At 38.3% G+C, this 12,062-nt stretch overlaps 1 protein-coding gene across 2 annotated transcripts in view; it reads left to right on the plus strand.

Annotated features, from left to right (window-relative positions):
* RAB27B (RAB27B, member RAS oncogene family) overlaps positions 1-12,062 on the plus strand; it is a 52,282-nt gene that overhangs the window by 35,934 nt on the left and 4,286 nt on the right. Inside the window, exons 1-4 of one of the 2 annotated variants that reach the window (XM_042962663.1) lie at positions 2,951-3,005; positions 4,074-4,245; positions 5,863-5,948; positions 10,511-10,614. In XM_042962663.1, the coding sequence (XP_042818597.1) occupies positions 4,093-4,245; positions 5,863-5,948; positions 10,511-10,614 (343 nt within the window). In that variant the 5' untranslated portion in view covers positions 2,951-3,005; positions 4,074-4,092. Of the gene's footprint in view, positions 1-2,950; positions 3,006-4,073; positions 4,246-5,862; positions 5,949-10,510; positions 10,615-12,062 lie in introns of those variants that run through there. The other variant, XM_042962662.1, reaches the window with a different exon arrangement.

A 12,062-nucleotide genomic window follows, 5' to 3' on the forward strand; every position in this document is an offset into this window, starting at 1 on the left:
AAATGGAATTTATGTTGAACAAGAATGATGCATATTGGGGGATGAAGGGGAAGAAAGAGAGAAAGAAACTAGGGGTAGCCTCATTTGAGATAGTCTAACTCTGAAAATCATGTTCCTGTCAATAAGCAGAGAAAATTCCCTTCCCCCATAGGATGAAAATATTTCTACTTTCTACCTATATAACTCACTTTTCATTTCAAATTATAACAAAAAACAGTCTTGGGTTTCCTTTTTAGAAACTGTCATCCCACAAATCATCTAACTTCTGTGCATGTGACTTCTCATCTGTAAACTGAGGACTAGACCACAGGATTACTTAGGTAGGTTTCCCTCTTCCTTTGAGACTCTTCATTAAGCAGAGCCTCACAAATGTTTTGAATTCTTTTTTCTACTCTTTCCAGCCCCTTACCATCCCACGAAGGGCTCTGAGGATGATGCCTCAGTTCCTATATCTGAAAAGACCTCCTGGTTCTTGTGGTATAGCTTGGGATGCAGTGATAATGGTAGAGAGTCCACATGTTTCCTGAAGCACAGCAATCTTCTGGCTTTTTCTTTCCTTTTAGATCCATAGAACCAAAAACTGACAAGACCATCAATCATTGTGCAGGAATAAATACTGCTAAACTTGTCAGCTTTTTGATCCTTCCCAGATCATTTTTTTTTTAGCTCAGTTCTTGGAAAAGGAAACCTTGCCAAGGCTTTAATTTTTCTTTGTGGTGTCATATTTGCCATGCCAAGGATAGAATATTGAGGTCATATGATTTTAAGACTCAGAAAATCACATGGTAATAAAAGAGGAACCAAACTATATATGAGTAGTGATATAAAAATGAGAAATAAAATTCATTTTCGAAAGAACCTTAAGAGGCAAACTATCTCATGCCGAGTTTACTTTGTCAGTTTCTTTAACTGGTCTGCTGGAGACACTAAATAAAGGTTTTCCATAGTGCCAAGCTTTGCACTCATTTTGGGTGGAATTTTTGTTAAATGCCACAAAATATGCACAACCCTTCACTTATAGAAAACAGCCAGTGTAGGCCACAGTGAAATTGATCCATGGTTAGCCAGTTCACTCTGGACTAGAACCTGGCTGAGAGGCAACTCCAGTATTGCCCCAAGTGAGTTTATGTACCAACAGCAGAGACAAATTGACTGCATATCAGGAATATGTGGTAGGTCATGTAGCTGGCTACTGATGATAGCCCCATTCTACAGGTGGAAAGGCATCTCCCATGCAGTGCTCCTGTATCTTCTTCCTTATATCTAGGTCCTCCCATTGTTATAAGATTAAATACAAGTTCATCTTCCTCTACAAAATCTTCGCAGACCACTGCAATCCATGAAGATTACCATGTTGTGTGAACTAAAAGCACAACTATTTGACTCATTTATCAATTAAGCATGTTCCCCATCTTGTAAAATTGTGTTGTAGTTTCTTCTTTAAGTTTTTTTTTAATTTTTTTTTTAATGTTTATTTTTGAGACAGAGAGAGACAGAGCATGAACGGGGGAGGGTCAGAGAGAGGGGGAGACACAGAATCCGAAGCAGGCTCCAGGCTCTGAGCTGTCAGCACAGAGCCCGACACGGGGCTCGAACTCACGGACTATGAGATCATGACCTGAGCTGAAGTCGGACACTTAACCGACTGAGCCACCCAGGTGCCCCTCTTGCTTCTTTAAGTTTTAAGTATACACGTGCCTTATCAGAAACTAGATGATAAATTACATTGAAGAAGTTTTCATCTTTGGGCCTGATACTGTATATTGAATATATTTAGATAGATTTGCTCAAGACGAAGCTTGTCCTAACAGTGTCACAGAAAATATTACAAAAAAACATAGCTAACTTTAAGCAAAATTTTAAAGTATGCTGCTAAATCTTCTTGACTCTATTATTTTCATTTCTCCAGGAGCTGCAGTATCCCCCAACTTTATCTTGCATTTAGGCAACCAGTAGCTTTAACTTGTTCCCCCTGATCAAGACTTGTGCTCAGGGAAGAATTTAGCATTGGTCACTTATATCTCAGTTAGAATAAATTTAACCTTTCCCAAGAGAATTAACCGTTTCACCCAGTAATACTGGTGAAATGATAGACTTTTTCATCCTTCAGAGGAGTTTCACATGAGCAAGTTTGGGAGAGAAAGAGAGAAGAAGGCAGAGAGATGGTGGCGTTGATATTCCCAAATAGGGGGAAATTATACTACTCTGGCAGCAATCTCCTCTAGCAACCCATTTGGCTCAGACTAGGAACAGCAACATCTTCAACTGTAAAGTCCTGGTAAGATATTCAGGACCATCAAAACTCAGAACTAACCCCTGCTTTATAGACCGTCACTGAGAACATTTTCCCATGAATTTCATGTCAATACTTCAGATGCCCATATCCTTTTATTAAGGAAGGCTGGCTGTTGATGGAAGCTAAGCATTTCTTCCAGAGCCATGATTATACTTTGTATAGATACTAAACAAAAGCAACAACAAAAAAGAGAGAACATTTACCATCAGCCAACATTCACCGTGAGAGTCCTATTCAGTGAAGAAAGCATATTATAGAGGAGGAGAGCTTTAGCATAGAAGTAGGTACTGGCAGCTCTCAAAACACTTTAACTCAAAAACAATTTGTTAATTAAAGAAACATCCATCAATAATAAATTTAGCAGGATTTTGCAGCAGTAAGGTTCAAATTTTAGAAAATTCTAATGTAAAAAATTTGCCGATCTTCCAAATGATGTAACGATACTGATTTGCTAAGTACCTAATTATCATCTTTATCATTATTTATCCAAAGACATGAAACCTTTTAGTTTTGATGACTAACTAAAGTGACACCATCAAAAAATAAAGTTTTGTTTGAATTGATGAACATGTGCACTATTTTCTTACAGGTAGGAAATGATTAGAATTATCTAGCAATTTTCAGATATGTCTATGGGGTAACCTGTTGTTGGAAGTTAATTTTAATCACCCCATAACTGAAGAGTATGATGTTTTCTGGATCTGTAAAGGTGGGAAAATATTCTTCTGTCTCATATAATAGGAGAGATACTTTTCTAGGAATATCTTTATAGGCCTTCCTTTACATGGGCTATAATAAACCCCTTTCTGCAACTCATGAATCAGAGTTTTACCAAATGCCAAATCGTTTTGCTGACCTCAGGAGTGGAAATGTCGGTAAGTATGTGGTAGGTGGTAGTGTAATTCAAAGGTATTACCAGCACGGGTGTTCTTGGCATTTACTCATGGCATCACCCATAGCCATTGTAACAGAAGAAATTAAGACTGAGGCAAAGGAGGTTAGGGCAATAGAAAAAAATGGCAAATGACATTCCTTCAGGTAGGTGAGATACTAGCAGAATTACCACAGCTATTCTTCTTCCTAGATTTTCTCCTTTTTCAAAGTCTGGAAAACATTCAGCAGATATGCCAAATACAACAGATTTGCCATTGGAGAACAGAGGCTTTGGTATTTCAAAACAGAAGATTGTTAGATGCTGCTTTTGAAATGATTTCAAATCAATGTTTTTAAAGGTTGTCATCTCAGTTGTTAAATTTTTTAAATTAAAAAGGAATATTTTGCATGCACATAATAGAAAGCTCATTATGCATGATTAGATGCAAAATGTTCCCCTAGGCTTTTCTCTTCCACTACCCATATATAATTTCAATCTCTTCCTAGCCTACCTGCATCATTTTGGGCAGGCTTTTCTGTTTCCTGTGACCTTCTTCTCTTCCTAGCACCATACTCCTGGTCTCAAAGGGCACTGGCTTTAAAACAAGGGCTGTGGCTCTTTAAGTTGTACTATCACTGGGGCAGTGGCTACTGTGGGTGTCATAAAATCATATAGCCTTTTGTTCCATATTAGCTGACATGACGTAAAAAGCTTTGCACTGAGTGAGATAGTAGTAGGTGTGCTTTTCCTCCTGAAGCTGCTCTGTGCAAGGTCACTCAGAATTGGCAGAATGGAAGTAATCAACTATTTTAAGCTTGCAATGTAAATTTATGTTGTGTTTTGAAGGAAGGCAAAGGGGAACCAATTTTTCCCGTAACCTACTGTTTTTCCTCTTCTATGCAGGCCTGCCGAGTCCATCACTATGACCGATGGGGACTATGATTATCTGATCAAACTCCTGGCCCTTGGAGATTCGGGGGTGGGGAAGACGACATTTCTTTATCGATACACAGACAATAAATTCAATCCCAAGTTTATCACCACTGTAGGGATAGACTTCCGGGAAAAACGTGTGGTGAGTCTTGATCCATACTGTTATGTTAACCTTGTTGTTGATCCTTCTCAGATTAAATAGAATTAAGGAGCTATGGTTACTGCATTGCAAGGAGTCTGTCTTTTTTTTGCAGGAAATTCATAACCTGTCACTTTAATTCAATTTAGAATATTTTTAATTTTGTCAACCATAAATCACATTTTTGCTAAGAAAAATGTTGAGTGACACTATCACTTGTCTCCAAAAGTATATAGGACAAATAAATATTTTATGGGTCTATATGAATTCTATGAATTCTCTAGGAATCTTTCAAAACCCGAACTATCCAGGTTGCCAAAGCATTCACTCTTGATCTGAGTTAAGTTTCTCAATAAGAACCAGTGGTGTTCATTTATCCACTCTTAAGAGAGAAGTTAATAAAAGGATGATTGGCAAATAGCTGGAATATGAGCTTTGTAAGTTCTTGCTGCATTTGTATTTATGTGTAGACTCAGCTATCAATCACTAGCTTATTATGAACAGAATGTGAGACCAGTCCATGCTATTTTACAAGATAAGGGAGTTTAAGTGAGAATTACAACTGCTTTCTGCTCCTATGCTAGACACTAATGACAGGAATAAAGATATTGTGACATGTGAGACATGTAGCATAGACACATAAGCTTAGCCAGATTTACTGCCACCCAAGGTATTTGTGATTGCCAACATGGCTGCGGCTTCCAATTGATGTCACAAGTCTACTCTTTTCTTTGAGAACTGGGGTGGGGGGGGAGGAAATAGTGGTTGAGAAGTTAAATTCATGGTTCCTTATAAATCTTGTGCCTGATCTGATAGTCAGTACATTTTAGTGTAGTCTTGGCTTCTAACCTTGCTTCTAACCCCTCCCTTCCTGTGGCTTCCCTGCTCCCAAATGCCTCCACTGATCTAGGTAGAAGTCCTTACAAAGTTTTCCCTTTAAACATTTTTACTAACACATACTTAGGAGAGCTGATTAGGTGTTAAAGTTGTTATGATTTGCTGAAATAAGAAGTCAAAAGGCCATAATTTTGAAAATTTAAACATTAATAAAAAGGGCCTTTGGAAAAATGGCTACTAAAGGAAAACTTGAAATATCTTGTGTAAACGTACTAAGAAATTCTGTGCCTATTTTGTGGGTAGGTCATTTTGAAAGGCCACATCACAGTAAAAGATATTCAGGTATTTGTAAAGCATTTCACTGTTTTAGAAGTGCATTCACATCTGCTATTTAGGTTTGCAGGAACTCTGTAAAGTAGGAAGAGATTGTGGGTCTCAATTTGCTGTAAGACAATAAGATTCAAAGAAGTGAAATGAAGAGTTGATACTTGAACCTAGAACTTGGGTCCTCAATCTAATGTTTGCTGTCTCCATGAGGAAGTGACAGAAGGTGTCTAATTTAAGTTTGCAGTATGCCTAAATTGTGTTGAAAATCATACTTGTACTTGACATTTAAAAGTGAGAGTCTATGTGATACTTCTGGAAAAAAACAGAGCAAATATTTATTCTGCACTCTGAACTTTGATTATAGTAATTGAGAAAAAACATACTGCGTGAACCCAGAGAATTTGAATGTTGACAAAATCCAAAGTAATATCAACTGATGAAAATTGTATCTTTTAGGTTTATAATGCACAGGGACCCAATGGATCATCAGGGAAAGCATTTAAGGTGCATCTTCAGCTGTGGGACACTGCAGGACAAGAACGGTAATAGTAAATTACTTTGTTTCTAGCTACAAACAGCTTAGAAAACTTACTTTAAAGTGAATGCCATATGTGATCTTGAAAGTCAGATGATCTACAACTCTTCTCCTGGTTTCAAATTAGACATTTATATCACGAAATGAGAATAAATTGTTTATAGTTAATTGGCCGTAGCTAGCATTGTGTATTTGGTATGATTTCAAAAGTCAGATCTTCAAAAATCTCTGAAGATCCTTGTGTTGTCTTTGTACTTTCTAATAGGAAAAAATAATCTTCTTTAGCATTTAATTAAATTAAGGTGGGCAATTGACATTATTATAAGTGCAACCTAAAGAGGGAATTAAGGAAAGGGGGGTAAGACCTTTCTCATTTCTTTCCATTCTTCTGCACAGCTCCTCTGTCCTGTACCACTTGACTGGCTTAGTTTTCTAAAGTTTGGGTCACACCATTGCTCTCTAGCTAGAATATTTTCCTCCCTTCCCACCTTCCCTGATCCTCTCTTTTCACCAGGCCTGTCTCATGTACCACCTCCTTTGTGGGAGCGTTTCTAAACACTCACTTGAAACAAATCCCCTCTTGTTATGAACTCCTATGACACCGATCCTTTTGTCCATTAAGTTAATTAATTATACACCACCTTGTAGTAAGGTAAATCTTTTATTGATTCACCTGTGGCCTTCTTACCCCAACAAAATTGTCCGCATTACTGGGGCAGAGACCATGCTTGGTTTTCTAGCATCTTCTCTGGTACAATGTCCAAGACAAGAGAAGCTCAGTAGACAGGAGTGTTGTTTAGTTAGAGCTGGAGGTACTGTTCCGTTATTTGATGAAAATATCTTTCTTTGGGACCTAAGGTTTCCACGTGGTAAAGACCACAAGCTAATGAAGCTTTTCAATATCAGATTAAATAAAAAATGGCTGTGGATTGTCAGAGAAGATATTTAGAAGGCACATACCTCCAAATCCGGCATCACATGTCTTAGAATGTTTATGCTTGTAAACACTTTCGTGTTTGAAATGCGTCCAAAGTGTTCTCGCTTTCCGTGGGTGTAAACGCCGGGAGAGGTGCTGGGCCCTCTCTGTTAGCTCTTTTGACTGTGAATTCCATTTACACACATTCTTCAACACTGCTAGTTCTTCTGAAGTCATTCCTCACAAGAATCTCTGTTCATATGTCAGTTTTGTTGTCACAAAGATGTATGTTTTATAGACCAATTTAATTCACTTTTGAAGAAGTAATATGAGAAAATGTGGTTCCCATATGTCCTCACACATGATATGTCAGCCTAGCATGATGGTAGGCTTCTCTCCTCTGCCCCCTTAAGACAGCTGCTCTATGAGGGAAGGGAGGAATACCAGGGATAGTCTTAGTAGCACTGGGGTTTTTCATCCCTTGAATGTTGCATTCTGTATATATATAAGGTGTAGCTACGCAACAAGATAAACAGTGTCTCACACCTCAACCCTGTGCCTAAAAACATCTGGCAGTATAATACGTATAAGATAATGCTTATTGATAAAAGTGGTATCCTGGGCACAAGGGAAAATATCATACCCCTTATGTAAACCTCAAGGATACAGGACACAGCCTTAGTTCCCAGTGAGGGAGAGAGTAATAATGTGACTCTGGGATCGGTTTCTTTTGTTTGTTTTTTTATGTGGGTCTAGCTTTCCCCACCCTACTGACTCACTGGACAAAATGAGATTGGTGAGTAAAACTGGAAGTCAATTACCTTTCCCCTGGAGTAACCCTGGGAAGAATGGGTGGGGGAGGATATCAAGGGTGCTGGGCAGAATGGTCCAGGATATGAGCCTGTGGCAGAATAACAGTGTCCTGTCCATGTTGCTGTGGATGCAGAAATGCTTGTCCCAATGAAATCTGTACAGCAAACATGTTTTAAAATTAACTTTGTCATGTGCTATGGGCAATTAAAAGGGGATATGGCACAGTCTTGTCCTTAAATGAGACACACATACACAACTCTTTCTCTCTCTCTTTCTCTCTCTCAAAGAGAACAGAAAGCAGTTGTCTTAGCCACACTATTGTGGCTGAGTAGGAGACAATTTTATGAATACAGCTAGTCACCAAAGAGAAAGAAAACTTTTATAAAAGCTCTATAATCTCTGAGCTTCCAGCAACTGGTAGGAGCAATTCCACAAGAAAAAAAATTGAGTGAAATTTTTGGTATTTCAGAGTTATCATGATTAATGCCTTACTAAAGAAATCAAATTTGGGAATAAAGTCATTAAAATACCTATTCTCCTTGCTTTGGTATTAAAAGGAGTGTTGTCTATTGAAGTCATTGAAATCATTAATAATTTTATATCCTTTACTAGTCTCTTTACTTATTTACGTTTCTCTTAATTTGACAAACATTTCATGAGCAAATACTATGTTCAAGACCGTGAAAATGTAATGGATAACAAGTTAGAAATACAACTTCTTTCCTGTTGGGGCTTACAAGTCTAGGGTAGCATCTGAATAGATAAGGAGCATTTGCAATATAGCCTTAGGGCAGTGTCAGGAAAACAAAGGGTGATAAGCAGGTGCACCAGGAGAAACCCATTAGCCAGATGTGGATGTTAGGAAGGCTGCTTGGAAAAGGGATACGTCTTCTGATATATATAGATATAGATATAGATATAGATATAGATATAGATATAGATATAGATATAGATATATATAGATATATATAGATATATATAGATATATATAGATATACAGATATAGATATATAGATATATAGATACATACACACATATACATATACATACACACACACACACACACACATACACACACTCATACATAATGTATGAGTGAGGGAGTCTTAACAGGTTAAAGAGGCGGGAGATCGAGGAAGCATTAAGGCAAGGTTACCCACAGGAAGAACAGCGTGTGTGGGAGCCCAGGGGAGAGAGTGAACTTTCTAAGGACTAAAAGAAGATTGGTATGCCTGTGGGTAGTCAGGAGATGAAGCAGGGTAGATGAGCGAGGATCAGTTCATGCAGAGCCTGACAGCTTATGAAAGAGTTCAGTCATTATCTTAAGAGCATTGCATCATTGTTTAGATGTTTTCAGCAGAGGATTTATATAACCAGGGGGAAGGAATCAGTGAAGGGGAGGGTCCCAAACAAAACTGGAGGCAGGAAGCCTGTTAAGAAGGCTGTTGAAGTTATTCACAGGAAAGATAATAGGTTCAAAACTAGGGCAGGTGGACAGAAATGAGAAGGTCAGGAGATGCTTAGTGATTGTATACAGTGGGTGAAGGAGAAAGAACAGATGTTGCATCACCGAGGATCATGACGCATTGACAGAAGAAGAAATCAGGAGGAGGGGCCAGTTTGGGTTTAGACATGGGAAGTTAGATTTGCCTCAGTTTCCTCCAACTGGAAACATACAACAGGTAATTGGGCATGCAGCATGAAGGGCAGGACAAACCTAGACCTATTCATTTAGGGTCCAACACAGGTGGTAACTGAGCCAGGGAAATGGATGAGATTACTCAGTGAGTGTATGTAGAGCGGGAAGGGGTTGAGAGTGGAACTCCAGGGAAACCAAAGAATCTACAAATAGGCTAACATAGGAGTACAAAAATTAGGAGGACATTTAGGATAGGAAGTGGTATTCTGTATTTCAAAGTTATGTGCCCTTCTAAAACCCTATTTCCAAATTCAATTCTGTATCAATATAGCCCAAACCTTCTCTGCTCCGTCTGTGTGGTCTCTGGTTTTGCCCATTTTTAACATTGAAGCGTATCTCAGCACACCTTCAATTTCACTGAAGGCTTTGGGGTAGAGGAGGTAGGAGCCGAGGAAAAAAGTCTTTATACTGTACGTGACAGAGTATATTCTTCAAAATCCTCTACTAGAGATGAGCGTTCTTGCTTTCTGTCTCCACCTACTATGTCCCTCTGACCTTGCCTTTCTTCCCCTAATCATCTTTCTCTTTCTCCTTTCTTCAGTGGTTTTTCCCTCTTCTTCCTGAGACATGGATGTGAGACTCAAAATCAACTCTACCCCCAGAATGCTTCTAAAAGAGTTTTCTCACCAACATTGTTTTTTTTCCCTGCAAAAGAACCCCATCTCCGGCTGCTAACAAGTTGTGGTTTTCTGCATGTAATCATGGGCATTCATTTTTAGGTTACCGAGTGCCAAACTTTCTTCTAGGCGCAGACAAGGGAGATTGAAAAGTTTAAGTTAAAGTCCCCATTTGAGAGTGGCTTCTATTTTACCTGTGGACCATAAGATATCCATGAGCCAGCAAGGGGCCCAACAAGTCCAAGGGGCTGTGTAAGTCAGTGTGTGATTGAATGTTACAAACTCAGTGTATATAAGTGTTCTAGACCATAAAGCCAGGATGTGGTCCTAAAAAAATGTCTACAACCAGATGTCTTCCCCTGATCCTTTAGCATTCTTTCTACCCACTTTCTCCTTCTGTAGGAGAATCCATAAGGGATGCCATGGAGATTTCACATTTCAAAGGAAAATAGTGTTGTGTGTATTGTCATCGCAATATGTTTGTGGGCTAACTTCCAGAACTATCCACTGTGTTTTCTTGGCAGATTCCGGAGCCTCACAACTGCATTTTTCAGAGATGCCATGGGTTTCTTATTAATGTTTGACCTCACCAGTCAACAGAGCTTCTTGAATGTCAGAAACTGGATGAGTAAGTGGGATCAACTAGCTTGCACTGGCCACTTTGGGCCCCAGCTTCTCTGCTTCACCACACGAAACCAGATTGGGTTCCACAGATTAACTTTGAGAATTCATGAGTTTAGCATTTCCTGTCTCACCTTCAAAGTGATGGCCTTAATGTGGCTCACCTAAGGTGACTTGGAATTGTATCTTAGAAGAAGCCTATGTAGCTCTATCACCACCTATATTCAAGGTCATTATAATTGCAATTGAAAGGCTATTAATTCCACTTATCCAATGAGTCTTAAAAGACTTCTTACAACTGTGTAAGCTACCACATCTAATCTGGAAAGGAGACAGGGAAAAGCAGCCGTGTTTTCTGAGAGGGTTCACTGACACCTAAAAATGTGTGCCCTTGTGCATGGGTTAACTAATGGATTAATTAACCAATGGATGAATTTGGTAAGAAACTGCTCCAGAGCAGACCAGCCATGTGAAGATAAGATACAGTGTGTCAATCATCTCACATGGGAATTTTACATTTTTGGAAAAAATGTTCAAATGTAAGGAAGCTTTGAATAGAAAAATAGAAAGTTAGGTATAACATTACGTTAAAAGTAGCCTAATCAGTTATTAAAGACAGATTGATATTTGTCAGCCCAGGAAAATAGCATTTGATTTCCTTTTTTAAAAATTGATATAGCACTAAAGAGAATATTTCATTTGCATTTTTATTACAAACATGAATTTTGATCCTAATGTATATATAATATATATAATATATATAATATATATAATATATATAATATATATAATATATATAATATATATAATATATATAATATATATAATATATATAATATATATAATATATATATATGTAAGTTGTCCTATGGGACTAGTGATAGTCTTATCATTTCTAGATTTGTTGGGGCCGTCTATGGCCAGAGTGATATTTTTTAAAAAATTGGATCATGTTATTTCCCTGCTCAAAGTTTTTCTGGGACCTCCCAAATCACTTAGAATAAAATCCAGACTCCTTCACTCACCTGCGAGGCCATGGATATCAGGCCTTGGATTCCTGTGTAATTTACTCTCATTCTCCCCCAGCTCATTGGCCTCCAGCCAAAAGTCTCTTTTGCTGACAGGGACAAAAGGCACATTCCTACCTGTGGCTTTTGAACTTTCTGATTTTTTTCTGCCTTGATTTCTCATCTCCTGTTTATGGAGTGTGCTAGCTCTCTCATCACCTTCAAGGTTTTGTTCAAACCTAATTTATCTCTTGGAGGAAGCCTTCCCTGACGACCGTCTACACTAGAACACCTCCTTACTTTGTATCTCCCCAATGTACATTTTATTTTCTTTTGTCACTTCCACCACCTGACATTATATTATATATTTCTTTACTTGTCATTTTGACTCTCTTCCACTAGAATGGGAGCTCTATAAAAGTGCTTCGTCTGCTCTGTTCCATTGCAG

Source organism: Panthera tigris, chromosome D3, assembly GCF_018350195.1.
Source record: "Panthera tigris isolate Pti1 chromosome D3, P.tigris_Pti1_mat1.1, whole genome shotgun sequence".
NCBI classification, from domain to species: Eukaryota; Metazoa; Chordata; class Mammalia; order Carnivora; family Felidae; genus Panthera; species Panthera tigris.